This window comes from Podarcis erhardii (genome assembly GCF_964252035.2).
Source record: "Podarcis erhardii genome assembly, chromosome: 3".
Classification (NCBI taxonomy): domain Eukaryota; kingdom Metazoa; phylum Chordata; class Lepidosauria; order Squamata; family Lacertidae; genus Podarcis; species Podarcis erhardii.
The window spans coordinates 60,238,533-60,266,527 of NC_138507.1; the positions used below are offsets into that span (position 1 = coordinate 60,238,533).

General features: G+C 42.8%; 1 protein-coding gene across 2 annotated transcripts; it reads right to left on the reverse strand.

Moving 5' to 3' along the window:
- Positions 1 to 27,853, reverse strand: STX7 (syntaxin 7). Of its 2 annotated transcripts, none has more exons than XM_081856005.1 (10): positions 27,708 to 27,853; positions 20,507 to 20,648; positions 11,873 to 11,942; positions 10,312 to 10,402; positions 8,689 to 8,826; positions 6,733 to 6,785; positions 6,236 to 6,326; positions 5,405 to 5,477; positions 3,947 to 4,029; positions 1 to 1,978 (listed from the first exon to the last, which is right to left on the reverse strand). In XM_081856005.1, exons 2-10 carry the CDS (start codon positions 20,589 to 20,591, stop codon positions 1,883 to 1,885), a joined length of 780 nt encoding a protein of 259 aa, XP_081712131.1. In that variant the 5' UTR covers positions 20,592 to 20,648; positions 27,708 to 27,853; the 3' UTR covers positions 1 to 1,882. The 2 variants fall into 2 exon arrangements, with proteins under 2 accessions (XP_081712131.1, XP_081712132.1); XM_081856006.1 differs by having other exon boundaries at positions 27,712 to 27,831.
- Positions 27,854 to 27,995: the final 142 nt, after the last annotated feature.

Below are 27,995 nucleotides of genomic sequence, written 5' to 3' on the forward strand. Positions count from 1 at the left end.
TTCACTTTCAAAATTGCCTTTATTTAGATGGTGTAATCCAAATTTAGATTGTAGATACTTTCAGTTTTCCCCAAATCACAAGTCTCAGAGCTTATCATGTAAACATTGCTTCTCTATCAAACTGCATACAAAAGATGTATAAGCTAGAGATAATATTTGTGCAATACATTTTAATTACTTCAATAATATATTAAAAAATAACCTGATTAGTTCGCAGATAACAATGAATAACTTTTCCAATATATGTTACTACAAAACGGAACCAAAAATAATAATAATCAAGTTGTTCTTTAAATAAAAAAAACCTCAGGACTTGAGAGAATTAAATTCAGCTTAATCATCTGGAAGTCAAAACTTTCCAAACTCTGTTCTGGACTCCTAGTACTTACTAATACAATGAGGGATCAATCACTTTGTTAAAAACAAAAACACCAGGTTTGATGTTTATATTGGCCTGAGAGCCCTGAATTCAAGCAGTACACAACTCAGAATTTTCACTAGTCACCATCATATACAGGAATATGAAGACCAAAGTAGTAAAGATATTGAGGTTATCCATCACCAGATCACCTGTTGTTGTTTTTAAAGGGTAAATGCAGAGGCAAACCCTTTCCCCTTCAGATTGGGGCCATGAAATGGGACATGGTTGATCCTGTCCCCATGCTGTATTCCCAATCCAAATGGCTTCCTTCTTCTCAGCTGCTTTGGTCCTGTGGGGGATCTTGGACAGATGTTCACAAGTATACAAATCCATGATTGTGAATCCCCCACTGCCCCAATCCAGCTGTGTTGCCTTGAGTCACAAACCAACTAAAAACAGTTTTCTAGTCAGGAATGTGTACATTATTGGAGATTCAAATCAGAGGGCCAAGTTTGAAGCTAAGCCACTATACATATTAATTTCGCCCATATACTTTAAACTTCAAATACCTAACAAGTACATAAATTAAGGTGCAAATCTTAGCTAATTTTTAAATGTATTCCAAAGACTTATCTTTTAAAGATAAGTACAAACACACAGCCTATCATTATCAAACCCTTTTTGCTAGATTAGCCTTTGCCAAGTTTGCTGATACCCAGTATCAGGTTTTTAATATCAAAATATGAAGAGAAAGATACCGTTCTTTTGTAAAACAGAAACTGCACATTTAATCCAAAAAAGTTTCAGAAAGATTAAGTCAGAAAGATAACAACAGAAGCAAGGCTCCAACCTCCAGTTATTAGATTTGAACTGTGCAGAGAGTCAGTCAGTGGGCAGAGATTTCCACTAGTTTATGGAAAGAAATCCTTGGGACCGTGTGTGTGTGTGTGTGTGTGTGTGAGAGAGAGAGAGAGAGAGAGAGAGAGATCTCAGAAATAAGAAATGTTTCACTTAGTCCAGAGATACAGGTTAATAGTAACAGTCATTGAATGTGATTGATGAATTAATTGTTGCAATAAATTAACTTGGCCCTATAAAGTTGGGTGTTAAGCTGACATATCAAACAGTGTGTTTGACAATTTGCATCCTGCTCACAAGCCCCTCTATGATGTCTCTAAAGGGTTCAGCTGAATGACCTTGCAAGACAAGTAAGTGTGTGTGTGTGTGTGTGTGTGTGTGTGTGTGTAAGCCTGGCCTACTTGATCAACAGATCCACACCTGGAGGTAAAGAGAAGAGTAGTAAGCACCATATAAGAAGTTGCCTATACCTTGATCGAGTATTGGCAAGTTACATTGCCGCGATGAATTCAAATTAATCATACTACACAAGCTGAGGGGGAAGCACTCGTGGATTAAAAATGCATCTTGTGACAAAGCAGAAGTGATAAAGATGGGCACATCATTTACTGAACAGCTTCACAATGAGACATGACTGGAAACTCTACTACGTAATTTAGCACATCATGATTTTGTTGCTCCCCAGATGATGAGGCCAAGGATAGTTGCTCCTGCAACAAGCACAAGAATGAGGATACACAATTTCTTGCGGGACTTGCGCTGTGGAGAAGCAAAAGAGGAGATTGTCAGCGTAGAAATTCCTGTACTGAACGGTTCAAAGTGTTCCATCGTCAGATGATCTACCATCCAGTTCTCACCAGTGGCATGGAAAATTGTGTTTAAACATTTCAGACTTCAGGTGGGGATACCCATGGTTTGAATATTGCTCTTCCATTTGAAGCAAATTCCCTCCATATAGAAAACTCAACATTAACAAAACCCTACAGAACCCAAAACTGAGACAGTTCACATGTTTCGTTGAGAGACAGAGTGCAAGTTGAGAACTTCCAAGTTAGAGGTTTCTGGCGATTTCGAGCTAGCAAACATGCAATCCTAACTGTGTCTACTCAGAAATAAGTCCTACAGAATTCAATGCAATTTACTGTTAGGCAAATTGGCTTAGAATTGCAGCCTTAGTCACTGTTTAGATTTACAGAAAAGACTAAGTTATAGGCACTCAATAGTTTGCTTTTAAAAACTGAAATACCCCAACTCATAGGGAAACTTATTAAAATTTGTGGTACTTAAATCTCTCAACAACTTTTTAGATTACACATGACTTATTCTGCTCATAAAAAGAATAATCTTACTACTGGGGAATCAGAACTAAGTAGGTTTTATGAATGTAACATTCACAACTGTGCTAAAGTTAGTTTTTATAAATACTATACATGTGATGGGACAGTCTGCCCAATAAACGTGAGAGCACACCTCTTAAAAGCCACTTGCTTTCCATTTCAGTGCAGTGTATTAAATAGGTTCATGGTCATTACGGTTAACAAATGTTTTCAGTCTGTGCCTCAGGGCTGTCCCCTGGTCAGCAGTCCTGGGCTTCCCCTTCCTTAAGGGCTTGAAATGTATCCTTGAACTGGGATCATAGTTCTTGCTTGCCTGGAGAGAGGATGGTTTTGTGCGTGTAGAGATCTCTTGACCTTCTTATGATTGCAACACACGACTCTTACTGTACGAAGGTAAAAGTCGCATTTGTTGCTCCACCCACTTTGGTCTCTGTTCTCAACCACTTTCTGCTTTTGCTGAATCCCCTGAACTTTGACCATGATGGAATGCAGCCCTCTGCCTGAGAAATGTTTCCCAATACTGTACTACATTATCAGGCTTGCCAATTGAGACTGCTTTTAGATTGGGCCTTATCCACGGAGGCCCAAGTGGCACCTGTGGATCAAACTGCATCTCCCCAACTTAGCTATCCATGAAAAGTTGCAACAAAGTGCTTGCTACAGTTATCCATCTTCTGGTCATGGCATGGTTTAACGTACATGGAGCTGCCTTCAAAGGCTTTCTGCCTGTCCAAAAGGAGTTGGCAAGGCTTCTGGTGTGTGAGTGTAATTCAAAGTGATGGTTTTGATTTAAAACCCAAGATGGCCATGCCTCAAAGCATCTGAAGGACCACCTTCTCATATAATTCCCTTGTCATATCTGCATTGGAAGTCCTTCTCTGGATCCCTCCACTTTTTTGAGATAAGGCAGCTGCTGATTAAATTGTTGCTGGCACCCGTCTGTCTTTGAAGACGATGGAGCAATGTGCCTTGGAGGTTGAAAGATGGGTGCTTTTCTGTTTCAGCACCACACATCTGTAACCCATCCTGTGGAACCAAGAGGTCTGCTTGTTGCCTTCTAGGTCAGCATTCAGGAACCGTACAAAGATATTCCTGTCCATGCATGATTTTGAGCGGTGTATATTTGTGCTTTAACTCATCCTGCCTCCCTTATTACAAATGGAATGTTTAGTATGTGTGTGTTTTTTAATACGATTGTAAACTGCTCTGATTTTTTTTGTTGGAAAAGCAGAGCATTAAAAACGATCATTAAAAATATGGCCTAGAGGAGAGTGAGTCACCTGTACCTCACATTGCTAGCCTCTTAGTAAATCTGAGAATTAAGCTTCAATTTTTTAATCAAAGGATGGAAAATTCCCAACATAATCTAGCTGCATCTGCTCATATTTACCTGGTAGTCTGCTGCTCTGGACAACTGCTGATTTGCTTGCTGGACATGGACTTCAGCTGTTTCTACATTGGCTTCTATGCTGTCTTTGAGGAGAAAAATAAACCACAGAGGCTTTAATCTGAAGGCAGAGTGAAATTCTCAGTAACAGAGATTGCTCTGGAACCTTACATCTTTAGTCCTGTTACTTGACTATGACACAGGAAAGAGGGGGCAATCCTAAGCACACTTATTTGCAAGAACGTTCAGCTGAAACAAACCAAGAAAAAACTGCAGGTAACAAAGGACACGGGGCGGATGATGGCTCATTCAGCTTAACACATACACCCTCCCAACAATACCAACCCATTGACATCGCACCCCTGCAACTTGGGTGTCTGGCTAGCATGAGAAGGGGTATGGTGATCCAACTGGCTGATTCACATACCAGTCAGATGCACAGGCAGTTCTGGTGGGAGGCTGCTACATGTGTGGGCAGCCCCTGCAGTCCTTTGACCTACCTTGCACTTTCTTCCAACATGGGAGTGCGGAATTACCTGAGCCTCCACCTGAGATCATTACAATGTGCATTATTTGTTCCTGCTGGCAGTAGTCAAAGATGAGGCATTGGCAGGGACATACATATTGTACTGATACTGGGACATGAGACAAGTTGAACTACACATTACAGTGGGTAACTTTAAGTAGTGGCAGGGGGGTGGGACTCAATGCAGGATCATCATTTTTAATGGCAGCCCTCTACTGTCCTCCCACTTTTTTAAAAAAAGGTGTGATTCCACTCCTACTAAATGTGCTTAGGATTTTTCACCCCAACTAATAGGCTTTGGTTACACATGCAGAGAAGGAAAACGTAAGCTATTTCCCCAAGGTATGATCATAACCAACTTGTGGAAACAGACTGTATCCTGGACAAAAATGACTGCAACTAAGGCCACCGTGGTGGCAATGCTCACCCACTCGGTATGCAGGCTCAGTTTTTCTTTTCTTAAAAAAATCTGTTTAAAAGTCCAACTCCTTCCTGAGCTTAATGTATAGGTCTATAAAATGTATACTTAAAACATAGGTTTTTCTTATGCATAATGCTTTTTCTGTCAACTCTTCATTCTGAACATGCTCTGAATTTAATCCTAGGAGGGCACAGCTCCTTTGAAATGTGAAAAGCTATCAAGAACCATGTAAGTTGTAATACAAGAAACCAAGCTGAAGTACACTTTTCCCACAACAAAACAGAACAGCCCCTTAAGCGCATTTCATATTGTATCTCTTTTAGCCTGAAATATAAGGCAGCTACATGTCAGTTAATAAAATCCAGAAGGCGCATGGGCATATTCAGATTCTTCACAAGCCAAATTTTGCCTAACCAGATGATTGGGAAACAGCTAACTCTAGCTTTTATCAAATTACCGGGAGATTTCTAGATGCTAACTGAATCCAGCTACTGTGCCCAAATGTTATGCTTACCTATCACATCTCCTTGTTCATGAATCATCATCCCCAGATCTTTAAATATTTCATTAATATCCAAAATGTCTGCCTGTAAACACAGAAGATGTTCATGTTTATACATCTCCAACAGCCCTTAGCACAACTGCAGGAATTCGCTCACAGCAACGTGTAGAAAAAAATGGAAAAAGTGACAGGACAAATGGTCAGGGGAAAGAGAGGGTTGGACTACGAAACCACAAAACAGCAAGCAGCACACACAAATCCTTTAACATTCATCATGCTACTTTTAACATATCTGGAAAACAAATTGGATGTCATGTGTTTGCATATGGAATGTTTTAGCTAATTAATTAGGGTATAATCACGATCAATTCCAGTCCAGATAGCTTTGTGTTAACGAGACACCCAAGTGTTCAATTCTGTGCAATCCATGTCTTTTTAAAGGTACAATCTAGTCTCCCTGTTTTAGCTAGACAAATCAGAGGTGTAATTCCTCCAATGAAATCAATAGGATCAAGTAGACCTAGACTGCCATTTAGCAAAAAAAAATTGTTATCTTTACTTAGACACTGTTTCATTCCATTTATGGTTTAGGAATTAAAATTCTGAAATATAGATGTGCTTTGGTGAGCATGGTTCACTAGGTGGAGCAGGATAAGACCTTTTCTTTGGTTTTAGAAACTGACATTCAATCAATCACATGGAAGCACAAGACTTAAGGGCAACAAATACTGGGTAGGGAGAACCAATACCACAAGAGAAGTTTTTAAAAATACACTCTCAAATTAAGGAAAGAAAATTCCGCTCTTGATCTCAGTGCATTTCTAAACTTTGCCCTCTGCTCACCTCAAGCTGCCTGATGGCAGACTCTCTCTCCTCAATAAGACGAAGGTCATCTTCTGTGATTTCTTCTTCTAGTACTTGGGTCTGAGGCTGGCTATAAGTTAAAGCACACAGGATATCCAAGCAGATTATTAATTAATATACTTTACACAGGAATGTTGATTGCTAGCTGCCACTGACAACCAGATTGTGGGACCTATTTGAATACCACACACAGTACCCACCGAGTGAAAGTCATTAATGGAAGCTCTTAAGAGAAAATACATATAAAAACTGTTAAGTTTTTCTATCAGAACAATACAGGATTAAGATCACATCACACTTTGGCAGTGAAAGCACCGCATTTATGACACCTCATAAAAAAAAAACTTCAACAGGTTTTATTGCCTACTTGTGAGTGATTTTAGAATTTATAGCAATATTATGTGTGCGCACAGTTTTTTACCTAGTTTACTTAATTCAATAAATGAAACAATGTCAGGTTTTACAGCACTTCCTACCTGTCCCAGGACACAAGTGTTCCTTCTTTGTAGCTTTCCTCTGGGGCACCACCCTGCAAAGTTAAGAGATGGAAAAACAACTTATTCTGAGGCATGGAATTACATCTGCTTCAATATGACATATCCACAAAAAAGAAGGTATAAGGAAAAAGGAAAAGTTGGATCAGCCCAATTTAATTTGTGTTATATCCTTAGCACTCCCTGAAGGGGGAAAAGTAATGCAATTGCAGGTATAAGTTTCTACACTAGGGGGAAAAATGACACTGGAATAAATGCTTGCCCAGTTTTGGATTATTCCTCCCACATTGTTTAGGAAGACTCTCCAGAATGGTTTCTGGGGTGGCTGTAGCTGGAGTGGAAAAAGAAGAGGGAAAACTTCCTTCTGTGAACTTCTTTAACTTAACTCATCTTAGGATCCAAGTCAATGTCTCCCCCCCAAAAAAAAAAATCAGTAAAACAGAAAAGAAGCAAGACCACTTCAGTGTCATAACACTTCTTAGAACCACCTTAACTTCTTGCTCACATTAGGTTGGTCTGGGCCCTGCTAGACCATACCCAACAGTTATGGAATATTTAATGCACAAAGTAGAGCAGCCATGATAGAATAAGATGGATGAATTTATATTCTCTTAGGCAGTGCTTTTTTTCTTAAAAAAAAAATAATGTTTAGGGGTACTCTCATTTTCCTACTCATATTGAAATGCTGCCCCTCAATGAGGCCAAACTTAAGATTCACAAAATGTTTAGGGGTATGTGCACCCCTGCATCCGCCCGCCCCCCCGAAAAAAGCACTGATCTTAGGACTCAGCTAGACAGGTAAAGAAAAAGCGATTTATATGTGCTGTATGCGTTATATATATAACATTGTGCCACCAGATGGCGTCGTGAAGTCCCGTTTTTCTCTACCTGTTTTCCCCGTTTAAACTTACAATGCTTTAAACAGAAACGCTTCTAGATCCAGCCTTGGGTGTCAATTCTTGCAAAAGCTTATTTCACCTTTATGCTAGTTTCTGCTGCCGTGGATGCTACTAGCTGAGACCTGTTTGCAATTATGTGGAGTATCACATGGTAATTCCTACTCACGTAAATATCACTCAGCTTCAGATCAACAAACATGAGAAACCACACCGTGTTCCCCAGGCAACTGCCCGCAGAGCCACATGCTGACAAAATCAGGCATGCTGACAGGGTCTTCTGGGTCCTGCATGCTATTGTATTCAAACCCAACTCTGACCACATGAAAGCTTCCCGTGTTCTATTCCACCCCGACCAAAAAGCTCCACCCTTGCTTGCGGCCCTAGGAGATTATCTGGTGCTTTAATAATAACAATTTAAAAAGCCACAACTTTTTAAATTCAAGAGCTTGTCATTCATTTCACAAATGGAGCTTAGCAACTGACTGCATGTGAAACACACATTTCACCATGCATCCTAATATGGAGATGACTGCTAAACTAGTATTAGAGTAGAGAAATGATAAATTCTACCCTGATTCCTCCATTATTCTATGTAATTTGTTTATTGTTTATTTTTTAAAATTTATGTACCACGTGATTGTAAAGAAAACCCTCAAAGTGGTTTATAAAAGGTAAAACAGTATAACCAATAAAGATTTACAAACCTACTTTAAAACATGCAAAAGTTAAAACACTGAAACAGATTTTATACAGTGGTACCTAGGTTTTTGAACAGAATGTGTTCCGGGAGTCCATTCGACTCCCAGAACCATTCGAAAACCCAAGTGTGGCTTCTGATTGGCTGCAGGAGCATCCTGCAGCCAATCAGAAGCCGCGGAAGCTGCAGCGGACGTTTGGCTTCTGAAAATTGTTCAAAAACCAGAACACTAACTTCCAGGTTTTGATCGTTCAGGAGCCGATTTTTTCGGGAGCCAAGGCGTTTGGCTTCCAAGGTAGAACTGTAAATGGAAACATCACACACACATTGGTATATACTTACTGATACCCTAGAGCCGGCTCGCACTCTGGCTACAAATTCTCTCTCTTTCTCAGCAGCTTGTCTTTGGACCCTCTGGAAATTCGTCAGTGCTGTAGTGAACTCATTTACAAGTCGGTCCTTCTGTATCTTTCTCTGACGCTAAGGGGCAAAATGTAATATATATTACATACGTGATAAAATAAGATAAATTTATTGTACAGTTGTTATTTAACTGGACCGGAGTTGGTCATCTGTTTATTATTCAGTGTAGGAGTTTTCTACAAGCTGCTGAACAGAAGCAGCATATATGACTGCACATTTCATTAAGGCAGACATCAAGTAAGGTCAGGGGCGACATGGACAAAAGTATTCTACACATCGATGCATCCCCGCTTTCTTTTTAACTATACAGTGTGGTGAACACACATTTATCTAAGTTGTGGAGGGGCATTTTATTACTGCAAAGCCTCTGGCCAATGAATGGTGCTTTTTAGGACGCCAAAGCCTTGTACATCAAGGCTTTGGAATGGATCGCAGTGAAAGTCCAGCACTTGCACAGATAGGTGGATAAGTACAGCAATTTTAAGTTGTGCCATGCTGGAACAGGATCACATGTACACCCCTTCCCCTGAAAGGGACCCACAGTAAAGATCTGCAATTAATATGCATTAACGATAGTGTAAAGGGCTTCATCGCTAAGCAACAGTTCAAAATTGGCACCCCGTAGCTATCCCCTAGTCCATGCTGGGTTCTAGCTTCTGACAAAGAGGCAAGAATGCAAGAGAGGCAGTCATTTAAACCAGTAGTGCCCCACCTAAGCACTACTCTATGAGAGAAATTTTGTGCTGTGTGTCCTGTAGCATAAAAATGCCACCAGTATGACGGTGGTGAGATGACTGGCAAAATAATTTCCCCCGGAGTTAACATGACGACGCCTCAATTTTTAACACGATATAGAAGACGCTGAAGGAGAACGCTATATAATTGCACATATTTTGAGCAAGTGGGAACCTGCAGCTCTCTGGATATTGTTGGACTCCAATTCCCAACAGCCTCAGCCAGCATGGCCAACATTCAGGGATAATGTCCATTGTATTCCAACAATATCTGGAGGGCTACAGGTTCCCCACCAATGAAGTAGTGCTGGATTTCCTCTGCTTTTATTCCTTCCTCAAAGCCAAACACAGGCAGACCTGTACTCTTTTTGATGGAATAATGAGAAAATATTAAGCTATTTGTTAGAATGGCTGTAAGACAATTGCCCTGAAATGAATGTTAATTTCATTTCCCCATATAATACCATACAAGCACACTCACAGTTAAGACAAAAATGTCCAAGTTCTGCACATATTTAGACTGCTTAAACCCCACTAAAGTCAATAGGATTTAAGCAGCCTAACTGTGCACAGGATTGCAGTCAAAATGATTAAAATGATCATAATCCAAGTGCCTGTACCAAAGTAAATCCTATAATCCTAGTAGTTCAAAAAATACTTGGCCTCTTAATTATACTACAAACCAAGTTCCATTAATGTATTTTGCTTGATATGCCTCAGGAGTAAAATGTTTTCAAACACACATGGCAGAAATGAAAAAGGCAGTTTTAAGTTGTTGTTTTTTAAAAAAAATAACACATTTTTATACCTGCTCGCTTATTGAAGGCAGAGATCCAAACTCCTTAATGTATTTGTCTGTCTCTTTGGCAAGTTGGTTTGTATACTGCTGCTTCTGCTGCCTAAAACAGAAAGTTATAGCTCAGCGACTGGATTACTCAACCAACGTTTTTACTCCATTGCTGAATATCTTTAGAAATAAATCTTCAGGAAAGGCACCTATATTATTTAATATTTGCAAAATAACTGCTGGTTCCACTTCTATAGAAACCAAGAATGAAGAATTGAGAAGTAGTGGACCAAACTTTGCTTTAAATTTTTTTTAAAAAAAATAAAAAATGATAAAGATTGCATTTGTCTGACAGGTTGATAGATGGGCCATGAAAAGTAGATTCAGTATTTTAAAATGTAAATAGTCAATATGGGAAGGGGAAAGAGAGAAAACATTTTAAATTATGACTAACACCATGTTCAGGAGGAGGCTTACATATTCTTATTTGGAAAAGGATAAGAGTAAAAATATCTCTCTCGCGCCCCCCCCCACCCCGGAATTATGATCACAAGTTACTTCTTTTCCTTAGAAACATATTCTAATGTAGAACATGATTTGAGTAGCAACATGATGTACTTGATTACTGTAAGCATTCCTTAATCAACAGCTCCTGCGTCTATTGAAGAAAAAGGCCATCTAGAGAACAGGTTGCAGTAAACTCTTCCTGTTTTAAAAAACACAAGGCACCCTGATCTACCCGTTACATCTGGACAAAGCACTGGTAATCAGGCCCAAGTGGAAGTTGGTAGGCATTAGTTAGCGTGCCCAGTGATATTAACTGCAAAGCCAGCTCTTTTAATGTCCATGTATATATATGCCCAACACCCCTCTTTCAGGAGATTCTATCATTATTTGCAGCAAATCTCTCACTAATGAGCAGGGGCAGAAAAGATATTAACAACCAAGATCTGTAGAAACCACCAATAAAAACCTGTAGGCACACGACTGTATACATCTATAATCATGTGGCTTCAGGCTAATCTAAATATTACATTTGATAATCTACATAACCTTCTGGTGCATGAGTGACACTTGCCAACATCACACTGTAGAAACAATGCATTCCTAATTAATTTCTTTCTTTCTTTCTTTCTTTCTTTCTTTCTTTCTTTCTTTCTTTCTTTCTCTCCTTCGCAGTTATTTTAGAATGCATTTCTTCTTTTGATTTCATGCTATACTATACTTTTGCATCACTTAACAAAACCTAACTTGCTGAAACTGTTGTCAAAAGCCTAAGAGTCATTTCCAAAATGCCGGAAGTAGCAAACATGAAAGTGGTTTGAACTTTTAAAAGAACCTCAGTGGGCTTTGTTGGCTCTGTACATTCTTGCTTCCAACACCATCTGGGTGCTTAATAGTGCCAACAATGCAACTTGGAGGATTAACAAGTCAACATACAGATAAGATGTTGGTTTATCCCCACACTCCTTTTCTGTTCTCAAATGTTTCAAAGACACAGAGCACTTTAGTAAGACAGGAACACATATTGAGAGGCTATCTACAATGCAGTTAAATGAAGGTCATCTCATGAAGCGCTTACAGCTGTTGCCGCAATTCATGCGTGTCTTGTGGCGTTCCAAGTTGATTCAGTACTCTTTGTATTTCTGCAGCTGTTTGCAAAAAGAGGAAGAGGGTTTTTGTAAATGATACATTTCCACCACAATTTCATGCATCTCTAATTGACAATTCAGAAACATATACCAGTTGACAGAGCTGTGGTAGGTCAAATTCAGCAAAGTTTTCAAAAGCAAAGCTATACATACACGTACACAAAAAAGATCATGTTACAGCTGAACTGCTGAAAATGAAAGCCTTTCAAATCATGTTTTTAAACTTAAAACATTTTAAGAGCCCCAACGCACCTTTTGTCCATCCTGTCTAGTCCAACATGCTCTTCTACAACAAAATGCCTATGGGAACCCTAAAAGCAGGATATATGTGCAAGAGCACTCCCTCAATGTGTGATTTCCAGCAACTTGTATTCAGAAGCATATTGCCTTCAATACTGGAGGTCATATAGGTAAAGGTAAAGGACCCTTGGACAGTTAAGTCCAGTCAAAGGCGACTAAGGGGTTGCGGTGCTCATCTTACTTTCAAGCCGAGGGAGCCAGTGTTTGTCCAGGTCATGTGGCCAGCATGGCTAAACCACTTCTGGCGGAACAGAACACCATGATGGAAACCAGAGCGCACTGAAACACCATTTACCTTTCCGCCGCAGTGGTACCTATTTATCTACTTGAACTGGTATGCTTTCCTACAGCTAGGTTGGCAGGAACTGGGACAGAGCAACGGGAGCTCACCCCGTCGTGGGGATACAAATCACCAACCTTCTGATCAGCAAGCCCAAGAAGCTCAGTGGTTTAGACCATAGCACCATCCACATCCCATTGGAATTTATATATTGTCATCATGACTACATGCATTGATAATATCCCACGTGAATTTGTCTAATCCCTTTTAAAAAGTCATTCAAGTTGGGAATCATCGTCACATCTTGTAGCAGTGAATTCCATAATTTAACTATACCCCTTGGTCATTTTGCTTGCCCTTTTCTGCAGCTTTTCCAAATCTACAATATCCTTTAGGTGCGGTGACCAAAACTATTTCAAGTGTAGCTGCATCATGTACATAAAAAGCAATATTATATTGGCTGCTTCATTTTCAATTCCCTTCCTAATGATTTCCCCAAAAGGAATTCACCTTCTTCACTGAACTATCCACCACAATCACAATCCCTTTCCTGATCCCTTTCTTGAGCTTGTTTGAAGGTTCTAGCAGGGGAGCGCAGCTATCGTCCCTTTCTTGGTCAGTAACCACCAGCTCAGACTCCATCAGCATATATTTGAAGTTGAGATTATTATTATTTTTGCCCCAATGCACATCCCTTTATACTTGCTTACAATGAACTGCATTTGCCATTTTAATGTTGATTCCCCAATTTGGAAAGATCTTTCTTTGGAGCTCTTCAATATCACTGCTTTATTTTATTTTACCACCTTAAATAAATTGGTGTCATCAGTAAACTTGGTTACCTCACTGCTCACCCCTAATTCCAGCCCTGGCAACCAATATAATTCCTTGGAGGCAGCCCACTTCTTACATTTCCTTATTCCTACTCTCTGCTGTCTGTTCTTTAGCTAGTTACTGATTCATAAGGTTGCTTCTCCTCTTAGCCTGCGATTTCTAGGCTTATCAATATTAACTAGTGGCTACCTGATCATCCCCATCTACTTGCTTGTGGAGGCAAATAGCTCCTAGAGGCTACTGAGATAGAAGTTGCCTCTGCAGATACTACGTTAATTCTTGTCCACCTATATGCTTGATAAAAGTTATCTTTGAAAGAATGCTTCAAATCAAGAGGGGAAGATAAGCTAGTGGGCCTGTAATATCCTGGGTGCCCTTTGGATCCCCCCCCCCTAAAAAAGCCCAAGTCTTTCCAGTCCTCTTCCTAAAACCCTGGAGAGTCATTGCCAGTCATATCAACAATATGACTAGATGGACAACTGATCTGACTTTCAGCAAAGCAACTCCCTATGTTCCAAACATACAGGTGTCAGGGGTGGAGCCCATGGGTTGTGAGCCACATGTTCATTCAGTATGTGGAGCCAAAGTTGAGAACAATCTTACTACCCTCATTCAACCATACAGCATATGAACAGTTGAGCAGGATTTGAACCTACGTTTCCCACGTCTCAGTCCTTTTTAGTACAGCAAGTTGGAAGTCAGGCATTACTATATGGAACATACTCCTGAGGAAATCACACATTCAGTGGAACTCAGACCATGATACCCATTCATAAAGTCGCTGACTTTCAGGAGCCATTTACTGTTCCACAAGGCACAAGTGCAAAGCCCTTTGAGATGTGCAGAATGAATCCTAGTTGCAAAGAAATGTGGTTAGAATAGGGATACAGCTCCGCTGCACATATTATGAATAAATGCCACCTGCTGGCCATCTTGAACAGACATAAGCATCCTAATTCACTAACAGGAAAGTGTTTGTCGTTGTGGATCTTCTATATTGTAGGCGCTAAAGGCTTACGGGAAACCCCTTGCATTTAGCGCACATGATGCAGAGTGAGTGCCCTGCACACCACTTACAGCAGATGATCCTCTCAACTCTTGCCTATGTAACCCCTTCCACATCTATGCTAGAGGCTCGCTACCATGTTAACGCAAAACACCAAGATCATGGACTGAAACGGAATACCAAGTCATTTTCATAATCAAATACTAGGTAAATCCAAAAGGAAGAGATTCCATCTGATCAGCCTGGATAGCTCAGTTGGTTAGAGTATGGTGCTGATAACGCCAAGGTTGCAGGTTCAATCCCTGTATGGACCAGCTGCATATTCCTGCCTTGCAGGGGGTTGGACTAGATGATCCTCAGGGTCCCTTACAACTCTACAATTCTACGATATTTTCATAGCTACAATACTCTCTTTGTTCATGTCCTAAATTGATCAAACAGCAACAACCTAACTTAAAAATTAGTTAGGGCAGACCAAGTTAATTAAGACTTTAGACAACCGAAGTTTAATTGGAAAGATCATTTTAAAGCTAATGAGCTGTCATGAAATCTTATCGTTTTTTTTTTATGCTTGAATTTTAGCATCTAGGATTCTTGCAATGTTTAGCTTTGAAAAGTTACCCAATACTGCCCTCTGCAGGATGCATTGTGCAACAAGTTTTTCAGCAGTGTTCTATAAAGAGCAGGCTTTTATGACTACACACATGTGGCAGGGCTTACCAATGCACTTGTTTTGCATTTTCCTTTCTCTTGACCTCATTTCATTAAAAATAAATATATATGTTAGCACAAACAAGTTCTGGACCTTCTCTTTCTCCTCAGCTAAATGTCAACAGCTTGCAAAAGTGGGGCTGTGCCTTCTAGTTTCAATTTGAAACCATAGACTTCTTCTAAACAGCAAGCACATGTTTTTTCTCTGACAGGACCCAACTATGTCCCTGTTGATCTCAGCCATGGAGAGCAGTCATCAACAGCCTCTCTCAGCATGTTCCTCCTCCATTCCAACTGCTCTCTCTTCTTTCCTTCTGTATTTCCTCCTACCAGTTTAGCACAGAGTGCTGAAGCCAACTTGGGGGGGGGGAGGCAAAAGTGCCCTCTAGACAAGCAGATATCCATCAGTTATCTGAGTTACTAACCCACATTTTTCCCCTCTAGCCCAGCTGCCCACATATACGTCTGTCAGTCACCTAGGATATAGGAGATAGTTATCAAACCCTTCCTTGCATAGAGGGTTTTCCTGTTCTACCAGATGAATACATTTTTATGTATTATTTTCTAGCTGAAAATGGTCCTACAATTCAGATTTATTTTTATTATTTTTACAATTTAATTGAGCTCCACAGAGAAGACTCTTCAGTGAACAGGTATCAGCTAGAGAAGGAATTGCCCTTTATTGCAGCATTCTATGGGAGTGGGCTTCTTCTACAGGAAGGACAAGACATAAATTCAATAAATAGATTCAGTATATAAATAAATTCAGCGGCGTAGCGTGGGTTATCAGCACCCGGGGCAAGGCAAGTAATTTGCGCCCCCTAACCCGGGGCAAGGCAAGTACAGTAATTTACTCTCCCAAGCAGCAGCAGCGAGGCTTCTCTTTCCCCCGCGCTCTCCCGGAGCTGCCTCTTTTCTTTCCTTTTTTCCCTTTCTCCAAGGCTTTTCGCTTTCTCTCCTTAATTGATTCCCCCTCCACACCGCGGCGTTTCCTGGCTGCTTCCCCCCCCCTTCCCCTCTCTCTCCTTCTCACTCTGCTTGCCTTGCCCTGCCCTGCCTGAGGGCGCCCTGAGGAGACTCCGCTCTCCTTTTTGACCAGGCGAGGTGGAAAAAAGGGGGGAAAGTCTCTTTCCGCCCCCTCGCCAGACTCACAGCTCGGCTCGGCTCACTACCCAGGCGGCCAGTGGAGAGAGAGCCGCAATTACCATAAAGCTCCTCTCCTCCGCTTCGCCAAGCTGTCAAAGCCCGGCAGCAGCGGCAACGGCAGCAGCTGGCGCAGCCAGACCCCCGCCAGCCAGCCAGCCCGCCCGGCTTCCTCTCCCTTTTTTGCCTGCGGCAGAAGGCTTCGCTCTCCCCCTTCCGCGACCTCCTCGCCAAGCCGAGCGAGCGCGGGCTCCCTAACCCGTGGATTTTAGTAGGGGCAGAGAGCTGGCACCCCCCACGCTATGCCACTGAATAAATTCAACTGTTGTTGGACTACAACTCCCATCATCCCCAGTCACCTTAGTAGCTAATAGTTAGGGATGATGGAAGTCACAATCCAACAACAAGGATATTGTACGATTCAACCTCCATTAGGTGGAATGGAAGGAGAAAAATGGTATATAGGAAGTTTTCGACTACAGTCAAATGTAGATGTTTTACTATTCTTTCAAATCACTGCACAATAGTCACCTTAAAGAAGATAACCGCCCCAGTTTTGCAATCAACATAGCAGGTTCAAAGAAAAGTGCCGGCCTTTACCTCATAATTTGGAGCGTTTATTATGCTAAATTACAACCAGAAACTCCAGCGTTTAGCCTCATAGCACATCATGCAGCCTATTTGCAAAAGCTAAGCAGTTCTAGTTCTGGTTAATGATACAAAATGCATTCAATAAGAACTGCATTATATGGCCATAGCATAAGAACTTTGCATTCGCTACCTGAAAATAAAACTTGCATTATAATTAACTCCTTACACATCACATAGGCCTGACGTATCACCTGCACAAAGCAATTGTCCAATTAAAGGGAAACAAGTTACACCATTAGAACTTGTTTGTCTTGTTTAGTCATTAAGGCAAAACCTTCGTAATAATCTAGTCTGGGTGCTAAAGCAGTGATTACATCATCCATGTGGGCTGATTTTTCTGACAGCAAATTCCTAGTACTAGTAATTTATTTTCTCCTCCCTTGACCCACGAAGCATTCCAATGTGAATTTAGCTCCAACCAAAATGCTTCAGAAGTTAACAGATTAGGCTACCAAGGTTAAATAGATTGTGATGTTGACAGAGTTTAAGGAGCCTCCCACTTTCTAGCAGTCATTCATTCACCGTCTTTTAATTCAAGGACTTTGGCGATACCAGAGTCCTGAAGTGGAAAAGGGGCAGGAAATCAGGAAGAAGCACTATTTGGCAATTCTGTCTCTAGATCAGCACAGGACCCTATGAACTGAGACAACCCCAAAGAGAAATTATTGAGAGAAGTACTCCCACTGCGAGCTTTGCAATTTCCATGCTTTCTACCAGTTTTGGAGAGAAAGAAATGGATGACAAGCTCTTCACTCCCTTTCATTTCCAGCTCAGGGATCTCCCCTCTGAAGCCTCCTCCCATTTCAAGATTTTATTTTAGTATTAAACATCTCGGTGATTAAAACTTGGGGCACTCTTTAACTAGCTGTTTCAGTTCTTATTAATGAAGTAATATACACATTTTATCAATCAAGCAGCTCCAAACAGCATCATGCTCCCACCCCAAGTTCTTTTAGCACTCAGTCCTCTTTTTCATCTTTACCATTTCTATAGCATCTGCCCTGCCAGCCCAACCATAAGTGCACAGGAGTCTTTCTTTCCCATGTGGTTTCCCTTCCCTTTCAGAATTTCATGACACACAAGTGGGGAACCTCCCAAGGGGCTGGGCATTGCCACATAAAGCAAGATGAGTCAAACTGGTAGAAGAAGCTTATATGTGCCAGAGAGAAAACAAATGTAGCAGCAGATGCCAGTCATTTAAGCAAAGCATGAGTGGGAAACCTATTGCCCTCAAACTAGCTTCATGTCTCTTCCCCAGCAGCACTGAGAAGGTGGCATGGCAGCATGAGAGCTAGGAAGAGAAAAGCGGGTGGTCCCACTCACCATAATACAACCCCACCCCCACCCCAGTAGCACATTACCCCCAAGAGAATATAGCCTCACCCCATATAAACCGCCCTGAACTCTGTGTTCATCGCCTGAGGCCTTTCTTCATGTGCCCCCTCCATGTGAGATCCTGAGAATGGACATTCTCTGTGGTGGCTCCCTGTTTGTGGAATGCTTTTCTCCTGAGAGACTCGCCTGGCGTCTTCATTACAGAAGAGGCCAAAATGTTGCCCTTCAACCAGGCCTTGGGCTGATTAATATTCTACAGCCTTTTAAATGTGTCTGCGAGAAGGGCAGAGGGCCTTTTCGGTGGTGGCGCCCACCCGGTGGAACGCCCTCCCATCAGATGTCAAGGAAATAAAACAACTGTCTGACTTTTAGAAGACATCTGAAGGCAGCCCTGTTCGGGGAAGTTTTTAATGACTGATATTTTATTGTATTTTTAATATTCTGTTGGGAGCTGCCCAGAGTGGCTGGGGAAACCCAGCCAGAGGGGTGGGGTATAAATAATAAATAATAAATTTATTATTATTAGTAGTAGTAGTAGTAGTAGTAAAAGGGGGGTATTGTTTTGCTGTTTTGTTTTCCTTACATTCATGTTTTTATCCGGCATTTTATTCTGTGAACCACCCTGAGATCTTATGATGAAGGGCGATATATCAATCAATCAATCAATCAAATAAATAATTAAGCCCTTGACAAATATAATGGTTCCCCACCCCTGAGGAAAAGGTATATGAGAAAGGGAAGCAGGCAATCCACACATTCAGAAACAGTCTGACACTGTTCTTTGGAATTAGATTTCTTACCATGACTTAGTGGAGAAGACTATGCTTCCCACATCAATAACACTCTGCCTATCCAAAATTAGCACGTGAGGGAGAAAGCCTCAGGCCTACCATTTTCCCCAGCATGCTAGCTTTCTATCGAAAGGATTTTCAGATGGAAGAACATCTGAATGCATATAGAAGGGCTTTTACCAGTTACTGTTTCTGAAGGTGTGGCTCAACACACAGTTCTACAGAAGGCTATGTGTTGTGACACACAAGGATTATGACGTTGTGAATCTTTTACAGCGGTATGAGTAAATATAAGTGGCCCAGTACAAAGGGAGGAGGAAGGATGAAAGTAAGGGAGGAGGAAGGAAGAGATAAGTCAGCAGATACAGCTCCTAATCATTTAAAGGAGAAGCAAGGGCACGGCAACCAGAAAGTGCCCTCTTCATCATGCTACATTGGAGCTTGCTGCACATATATTTAACAAGGTCACAACAATAATTACAGTATGGAATTTAATGAGGATTCAAGCCACCTGCTCACAGCTGAAGAATAATCAGTTGGTATGCATTGATAAGATCATCCCAAAGCTAAATTGTTTAGCAAATAATAATAATAATAATAATAATAATAATAATAATAATAATGGTACAATATGTACATGCAAATGGTGTGTCACTCATGATCTCTAGCACCATTCTCAAAGTGATGAATTTTCCTCCACATTCATCTGGCCCAGTGGACTTCAGTCCATGAAAATCTATGTGACAATAAGATGTATTTTAAGGTGCCACAGTATTCTCTTCCAATTTCTTCTTTTCTACAACAGTTTAATATGGGAGAGGGGGGAATCTTACCAACATATTTATGCAAACCAACAATAACAGTTTTTCTTCAAAACATAGCCTTATGACCAAAGTACTCTCATAGAAGGAAATATCTACAGAGGATTTTTGAAGACCATTTGGGTACATTGTTTTTAGACACACCTTTCCACACCATTCAATTTTGTGCTGCCTTTTCCTAGTACTGGGCCATTCTGAATTCAATCCTTCACCGCCCAGAACATGTACAACAGACTTCAGATAAGATAGTTAAGGTGTGCAATTCATGACTAGGTCCTGAAACCTCACCAGAAACCAGATATTGAAGTATAGTTGCAGAACTGCTGAAGGTTTTGCTAACAAAGTCCAGAATTTAAAAAAACTGACATAAAACTAATATTGGCACAAACCTTTGAGATGTTAAGGATCTCGTCAATAAAGGGCAATATACTGTGCCTATCTGCCAGTTGAACAGATGACTGCTTGTACTATGAGACTTTCTCTGCCTCCTCCACGCTGCCACCCCTCCACCCAAAATCTGGTCCAAAGTATTGGGTGGTCCTCTGGGCAGAGGCTAGGAGGAAGAGAGGGAGAAACAGAAGTCTGCTTGGAAAACACTGGATTTCACCCAAAGCTCCTAAACCTGCCATGACAAAAATAAAAGATATAGGGACAGGAACATTTGTAAATAGGAATAGCTTTAAGGAACTTACTGCATTGTGTGATTTTCTGGATATTTGAAGTGATGCGTTGTGCTAACTGGTTAGGGTCCCCAGCGATGCCTGAATTGTACGCCATGGCCGATTGGGACGATGCACACTAGGTCATAAACAAAAGATTCACCAATAATGCCACCTGAAAATATAAGGAGAATATCTGTTTTAAGAAGTTACACATAATAGGGAAATGCATCATAAAAACTCAATGTTCACGTAAAACTTTAATCACCCTTTTAAATCACCCTTCCTATGGTACCTCCTATTTCCTTTGAATGATCTGCAGAGCAAGTTCGATTTTGAAAGGCTAGGAAGGAAATCCAAAAGTGCAGTAAAGAAGAGGTTTATAGCGCAATTAAGACATCTGGCTAACTCTGTTTATAACTACACAGTAGGCCAGTAATGCTGATACATAAGGGGAAGTAGAGAAGAAAAGAGGCGATTTTGGAAGGATATCAACACAGAGAATGCCAGTTTACATATCCAGACAAACTTGCTTGCAGCTTATACGAATCAAGACAGACACTCTATAGACTATTGTGTTAATTCCCTACAAGTGGATAAAATTATCAACTTGAGCTGGGGAAGTTTGGCCATGCAGTTTGCTGGATAATTATGAACAGTAACCATCCTTCACTGATCTGATGGGATTGTTGTGAAAATAATAAAAGTGGGAAGCATATTCTGTCCTTTAAACTCCATGAAGAAAAAAAGAGAGTGAAAATAGGGGCTGTGAATCAGCTCTGTGTGGAGGAGAAATAATGGGCATCTTCTCACACTCCTGGGTTGAAATGTGATTTCAATAAACACTCACCCATAAGCCAGATCCCCCATCCCCAAATCACTTGCCACATGGCATTATAGCTCTTTCCCCCATATAATTCTAGGCAGGGCTTTTTTCAGCCAGAACTTACTGGAACTGGGTTCTGGAACCTCTTTGGTGAGTGGTAGCACCTCTTTAGCATTTCAGCATGATGGCATGGCAGCATGGCATTAAAGAGGTTGTGGACAGTGGTGGCTTAAGAATAGAAGCTTTTTCAGGGGAGATGTCCCCTAAAAAAAAAGCTTAACAAGTTCTGGCACCTTTTTCCTATACAAAAAAGCCCTGTATCTAGGACCAAGGGCTTTGCGAGGAGTGAGGTTGCCTTCAAAACCCTGAAGAGCAATGGATTACTTTTTGTTAAAGCACAACAATGAAGGTGACAATGCCTTTCATTTTATGAGCAGCCTCAGACATTACAGAAAGAACCAGCGTAAGCAGTGAGAGGAGCCCCATGGACCATCTATTTCACTACACTACCGCCTCCATCTTGTAATAGGAGCTGTGCAGAGATGCACATAAGCTCTAGATGCAGGAACAGCTTGAGAGAGAATAGCCTGAAGAGACAGGTCAGGGATGGGGAATTGTGGCCCTCCAGACGTTGCAGGGCTAAAACTTACGTGAAGCTAAGCAGATGACAGTGCAAGCTGTTTGGATTGTAGACCATGTTCATAGAATCATTTGGATGGTTTTCCAAGTCCCTTGGAGGAACAGCAGGACATTCATTTTGGAGGTGAGCTATTTATTTTTTTTAATGTTATTGGAATATTGCTAGATCTTATAGCATATTATAAGGGGATTTAATTTCATAGTACATTTTATGAGATGTTTTCATTAACTTGTTGCTTAACTACTTGTTATATTTTGTAACTTAGTGAATTATGTAACTTTTTCACAATTCTATGATTCTGTGTGATGAGAGCATAGGCAGCATACAAATAAATGCAGATGATAACAATAAGACTGAACTTCCTCTGCTCACGTTTTCCCATTGTTACACTCGGAATTCTCACAAAGCCTCCTGAGTCCTGACCAACATTTAAATGTTCTCTCAACATAAAGATATCCCAGTGTTTTAACATAGACTGTTATTTTGAAAGTATATAAAAGACAGTTACTTCGAAACTACTCTCTGCTATGTTGCATGAAAGTGAAATAGTAGTTACTTTCTCATATAAACAGCTCCACGATAAGGCCACAGTTAACTGCCAAACCAGCTTCTCATGCACAGAACTGGTTTGCATGTAATGGTAAGCCAAACCATGGCTTAGCATGAATGTGCACAAGTGAAGGTTTTCACAGAGAAGATCATGGATGCTGCACTCCTGAACTGGTCCTCCTGGTGGTATGAGCTAAACCATGGTTTGGCTTAGTGAGATGTCTGAACCTGAACTTATGGTTTGTCTCTTGCAGACAAACCATGAACGTCTAGGATTTGGACAACCCACTCTGCCAAACCACTCTTAGCTCATGGCAGTGCAGCAGCAGGAGGACTGGAGGTGCAAAGTGGTCTGTTCGACTTCCAAAACGTTCATAAACCAAAGTGCAGCTTCCAATTGGAGGTCCCTGCAGCCAATTGGAAGCCACAGAAGCCGCACTGGATGCTCGGGTTCCAAAGAAAGTTCACAAACCTGAACACTCACTTCCAGCTTTCTGGCGTTTGGGAAGCAAAATGTTTGACTCAGAAAGCGTTTGTGAACCAAGATATGATTGTAGTAGGTCAGAAATGGTGCTATTTCTGTAGAGACAGAAATCTGCCTTACAAAGTATCAAACTGTTAGTTCATCCAACTCAGTCTACACTGAGGGTCTTCCAGGGTTTCAAACTAGGATTTTATGTGGAGATGCTAGGGACTTAATTTGGGATCTTTTGCATGAAAGGTATGCACACTCCCATGCACTGAGGAGGAAAGTCTATATTTGTAGACATCTATGGGCCTTCGCTTCTGCGAGAGCTGAAAGTGCAGGGTTCAAGCTCCTGTAGAGGTTTGTGCACATAAGCTTCAGTGCTCAAACATGAGAGCAATCTACTAAATGATCCCGAGGCAATCAGGATAGCTTCAGTACCTCTCCACACGGCTTGTAATGTGGGAAGGGGCCACTGAATTATAGGGCATGGAAGTGTGATCATCTGCTCTAGGGTAGAAGATCTATACATGAAAACCCACCCTGGCTGAGATCATAAACAAGCATTTTGCGCAGGGGTTCCATTCCCACTCCTTGTGCGTGCCCTACCCTGTCCTGTTCCAGCCTGCCCCCATTCTGCCTTCTTCCGGATCCAAAAGGACCCACACACCAGCAATCACACATCCACTGACATGCCTAAAATGGTCTCCACCAGTAATTCATAAACCACTTTGAGGACTTGTTGCTGAAAAGCAGGTACAAATACATAGCAATAATGAAGAGCAAGCTTGGGAAGAATTCCAAGAAGACCGGGAGACAAACAGGAATAGTCTGGAATCATCAAGCCAGGTGCAGAGAGCAGAAGTGGGCTGTGGTCTTTCAAATTTCAGCGACTCCCTGTGTGAGGCCAAAATTCAGCGCCTTCCATTCTTCTCAGTTCACTCCATCATAGTTGCAATGCCCTGTGGCACCCCCTAGGCTTGGGGTCCAGTGTAGCAGAACTGGTTGCACTGCCCTAAATCCATCTCTGTGGGAAGGCAGCCCAGTCCAGCAGGAGTCCAGGCTTAGGACCATGTTCAGGGCAATACCAATGGTTTCCCATGGGGCAACTTTCAAGACGTAGAGCTCAATTCTATTTTTAACTCCTCTTTCATTTCCTTTTACTGCAGCATCACCTCTCTTACACACCTGGTGGTACTTCCTCTTCAATTTGACTTTAAGGCGCCTGAAGTGTCCCACAGTCTTGCACTGAGATTTATGGTTACTAGCAACGACTGGGTGGTGCACCTAATTATCCTGTGGAAAGAAACTTGCTGGAGTATATCTACGCAGTCATGGGAGATTTAAGATACTCTGTTGCCCAACTTTTGAGATTGTTTTGCAAAAGTAGTAGCGATTAGCAACCCTAAGCACTAGGGTAGAGCATCCTAAAGAAACACACTCGGAATAGAGGGTAGGGACAGTTATTCCTCTACAACAGGGGACAGCAAACTTTTTAAGGAGGGGGCCCCTCAGACCTTGTGGTGGGCCGGACTGCGCACACGTACACATGGCGGGGGGGGGGCGTTCTCTCTCTCCTTCAGCCCCTCCCCTCCCCCTGCTTTCCTACTACCTCCTCTGCCACTCTGCCTGCGGTTGGGAGCCAGCAGTGGTGGCGGCGCCTCTCCTTTCTGGGCCAGCTTTCCTGGACGCCAGGCGTGCCAAGCTCCAGCTGAAGCCCCGCAACGCTGCCATCACAGCGCGGCCATGGATGGAGAGGCCAGCGCACGGGCAGCAAGGCTTTGGATTGTCTGGCTGCTCAAAGCCCAGCTCCCTTCCTCTGAAAGGCAGGGAGAAGCCAGGAGGAGGGAGGGGGAAGGGAGGCGGTGCCACCACGGGGTGTGGGGGGGATGACACACCCAAGAATGGCACAGCCCAAACGATCACGCTGATTTCAGGACCGCCTGCAGGCCGGATCCAGAGGACAATTGGGCCTGATCCAACCTGCGGGCCTTACTTTGCCGACCCATGCTCTACAAGGTCATAGTGGTTAATGCCCCTCTTACTGGGAACCTCATGGTCAGAGCACAACATCCCAGGATTCTCTGCACCCGTAAGGTACCATCAATGGTAAGATACACACCGCACTGGATTCAAAGTGTAATTGATAGGACTTTCAAAGATGACTTCCAAGGAGCCACAGAATTTAAAAGCAATTAAATAGTTGTAGTACTAGATTTAGGCTCTTTCTTTCATATAACTTCAGTCTAAGAAAAATAATAGATTCGTAAACTCAGCCACCTAAAAAGCTTTCTCAGAGATGTTCACACCATCAGTTCAATAAGCCCAGTTTTATTTTAGAACAATGCAGCGTACTGGACAGATCCTGGGATGTTTTATAGATATATGCAATCCAAGTTTTAAGATCATTCACAAGATACCTTGGAAGACAGAGTGTTATAGAGGCAATTTTCATCCTTCTTTTGTCCTTCTTTAAGAAAAAGAAGTGTCCTTAACTGAATTATAACATTTATTGTTTCAGACCCTACTGAAGATAAGAGACACGCGGTCAGCAATACCTCATCTGTTTTACATTCTTGAGATAGCAAGGACAGTTCAATCGGTAGAGCATGAGACTTAATCTCAGGGTTGTGGGTCAACCCCTACGTTGGGTGAAATATTCCTGCATTCCAGGGGGTTGGACTCAGTGGTCCTCCTGGTCCCTTCCAACTGATTCTGTGAGGCTACTTGCTAAGTAGTTATGAACACAAAAAGAGCCTGCTGGATCAGGCCAATGGCCCATCTAGTCCAGCATCATGCTCTCACAGTGGCTGGCCAGGTGTCTCTGGGAAACCCGCAAGCAGAATTCAAGCACAATGACACTCTCCCTTCCTGTGGTTTCCAACAACTAGTATTCAGAAACACTGCCGCCGCAAACTGTGGAGGCAGAACACAGCCATCATGGCTAAGAACCATTGATAGCCCTCTCCCCCATGAATTTATCAAATCCTCTTTTAAAGCCATCTATGTTGGTAGCCATCACTGACTACTGATAGGAGAGAGTTCCATAGTTTGACTACGTACAGAATGAATAAGTATTTTCTTTTATCCGTCCTGAATCTTCCAACATTCGGCTTCATAGTTCCCAAATGAGATTTAGTTTCAATCCATAAACGATTTAAAAATCACCCTGTATTATTTATTAGGGAGACTGCATTGACAGTGGCAGTTTGAGGCATACCAGTTTTTCAAGCAACTTGCCACTACCCCACATTCTTGCAAGCATTCAAAAGCTGCAAGAACTCACGCCACAGCTTCAAAAACTTCTCACCACATCTTCATAAAATGAGGAAGCCTACGGAGGAAATTCTCCACCCCAGTGTATTTTGTCTTATTAAAACAAAAGCAGCTTCAGGATGCTGCAAGTTTGAACAGAGTAACAAGAGGAGAAGGGACTGGCTAACTTTCTCCCATCCATCCTTTCCTCACTAAAACCCTCCCCACTCTGCCACTTGTCTCCTACAGCAGAGGGGCGGGGGGAGAGATGTACAGCTGGTATTGCATTCAATAGGCATGCTTAACCACAAGAATGGTATTTTCATTTAGCCCTTCAGCCCTTTCATCTCTCCACCCAGTACTGCATCTTCCAGTGACATGCAGCAGCGACTGCTGCCCACTGGCGAGGGGTAAGGCAGAAGGCAGAGACAGGAAGCCAGAAAAAAGCAGGAGTAACTGCCTGGGCAGAGTACACAATATATATTTAAAGCACACGCCTTCTTCCAAAGAATCATGGGGACTGCCATTTAAGGGTGCTGGGACTTGTAGCTCCATAGAGGAAAACTACAGTTCCAAAGGATTCTTTAAGGGAAGCCATGGGCGTTAAATGTATTGTGCGTATACAGCCCTGAACTACATTCCTCCAAATCGCAAGAGGCTGCTGCCAGTCCAGATAGAGAAGCATTAAGAGCTGCTGTTTAAAGCCTATGTGGCTTCCTTAGCAGGTCTACGCCGGGAAATGTGTCGCCGCAGGAGCTGCCACGCATTGCGCGGCCTCGGGTATCCTCAACATGCCCATCCACTCATCGGTGCGCGCCTAATACTATCTCTCCGAAGGCCCTGATTGAAAGAAACCCTGTGATTCCTTATCGCTATCACATGATGGGCTCCTCCAGCCAGAGAAGGGAGGAGGAGGAGCAGCTCTAGGGAGCCAGAAAAGAACGTTCGTTTCTCATCCCCATCAGCGCCTGGGGGGCGCGCACACGCAGAGCGAGCTCATTCACACGCACACGCGTGTGTCACACACACACACACGTATCTCGGGGGGGGGGGCAGCCCTTCCTCTTCCCCCGCCCACATAATGACTTCCCGAAAGCAGAGGAAATCAGTTCCGGAAAAACAAGGCGAGCGGCTCGACCGGGTTGGCGGAGACTCCCGAGGAGCCGCGGAGGCAGGCAGGCAGGCAGACGGCCGGAGAAGGAAGGCCGTCGTGCGGAGAGAGCCGTCCTGCGAGGCGGGGAAGGCAAGGGGCTATAGGAATGCGGAACTGCCAGCCAGCCTGCCCTCCGCTCGCCCGCTCCACGAGGAAGCCGGCTGGCCGCCCGAGTTCGACGGGGCGCCCCTTCCCGTCCGAGCTAAGGGGAGGGCAGCTGCTCTGCGACAGGGCGGCGCCCACCTGAGCCCCGCCACGCACGCCCAGCGGCTGCAGCGAGCGAGCCAGGAAGAGACGCCCTTCGACGCGCGCGCCCCCAGCCCGGGGAGTCCCGGCGCTCCTTACCCGCCTCTTGTGTGGCCTGTCGGCGCGTCCCCGCGGGGCGAAGAGGGCAGCCTGTCTTGCCCCGCTCCCGGACTTGGTCGCCCTGCCCGCTCAGCTGACCCGCGGGAGGCGGCCCCGCCCCGGGAGCCCCGCCCCGTTCCGTTGCTGCAGCAGACGGAGCGGCTCCCGGGAAGGGGCGGGGCGAGGCCCACAGGCTCCGCCCCCTTTTCGCTTTATGAAATGTGCAGCCTCAATTTTCTGTGTGGAACATCTAGGGTTTGGGTTGTTGTTGTTGTTTTTAAGTTAACA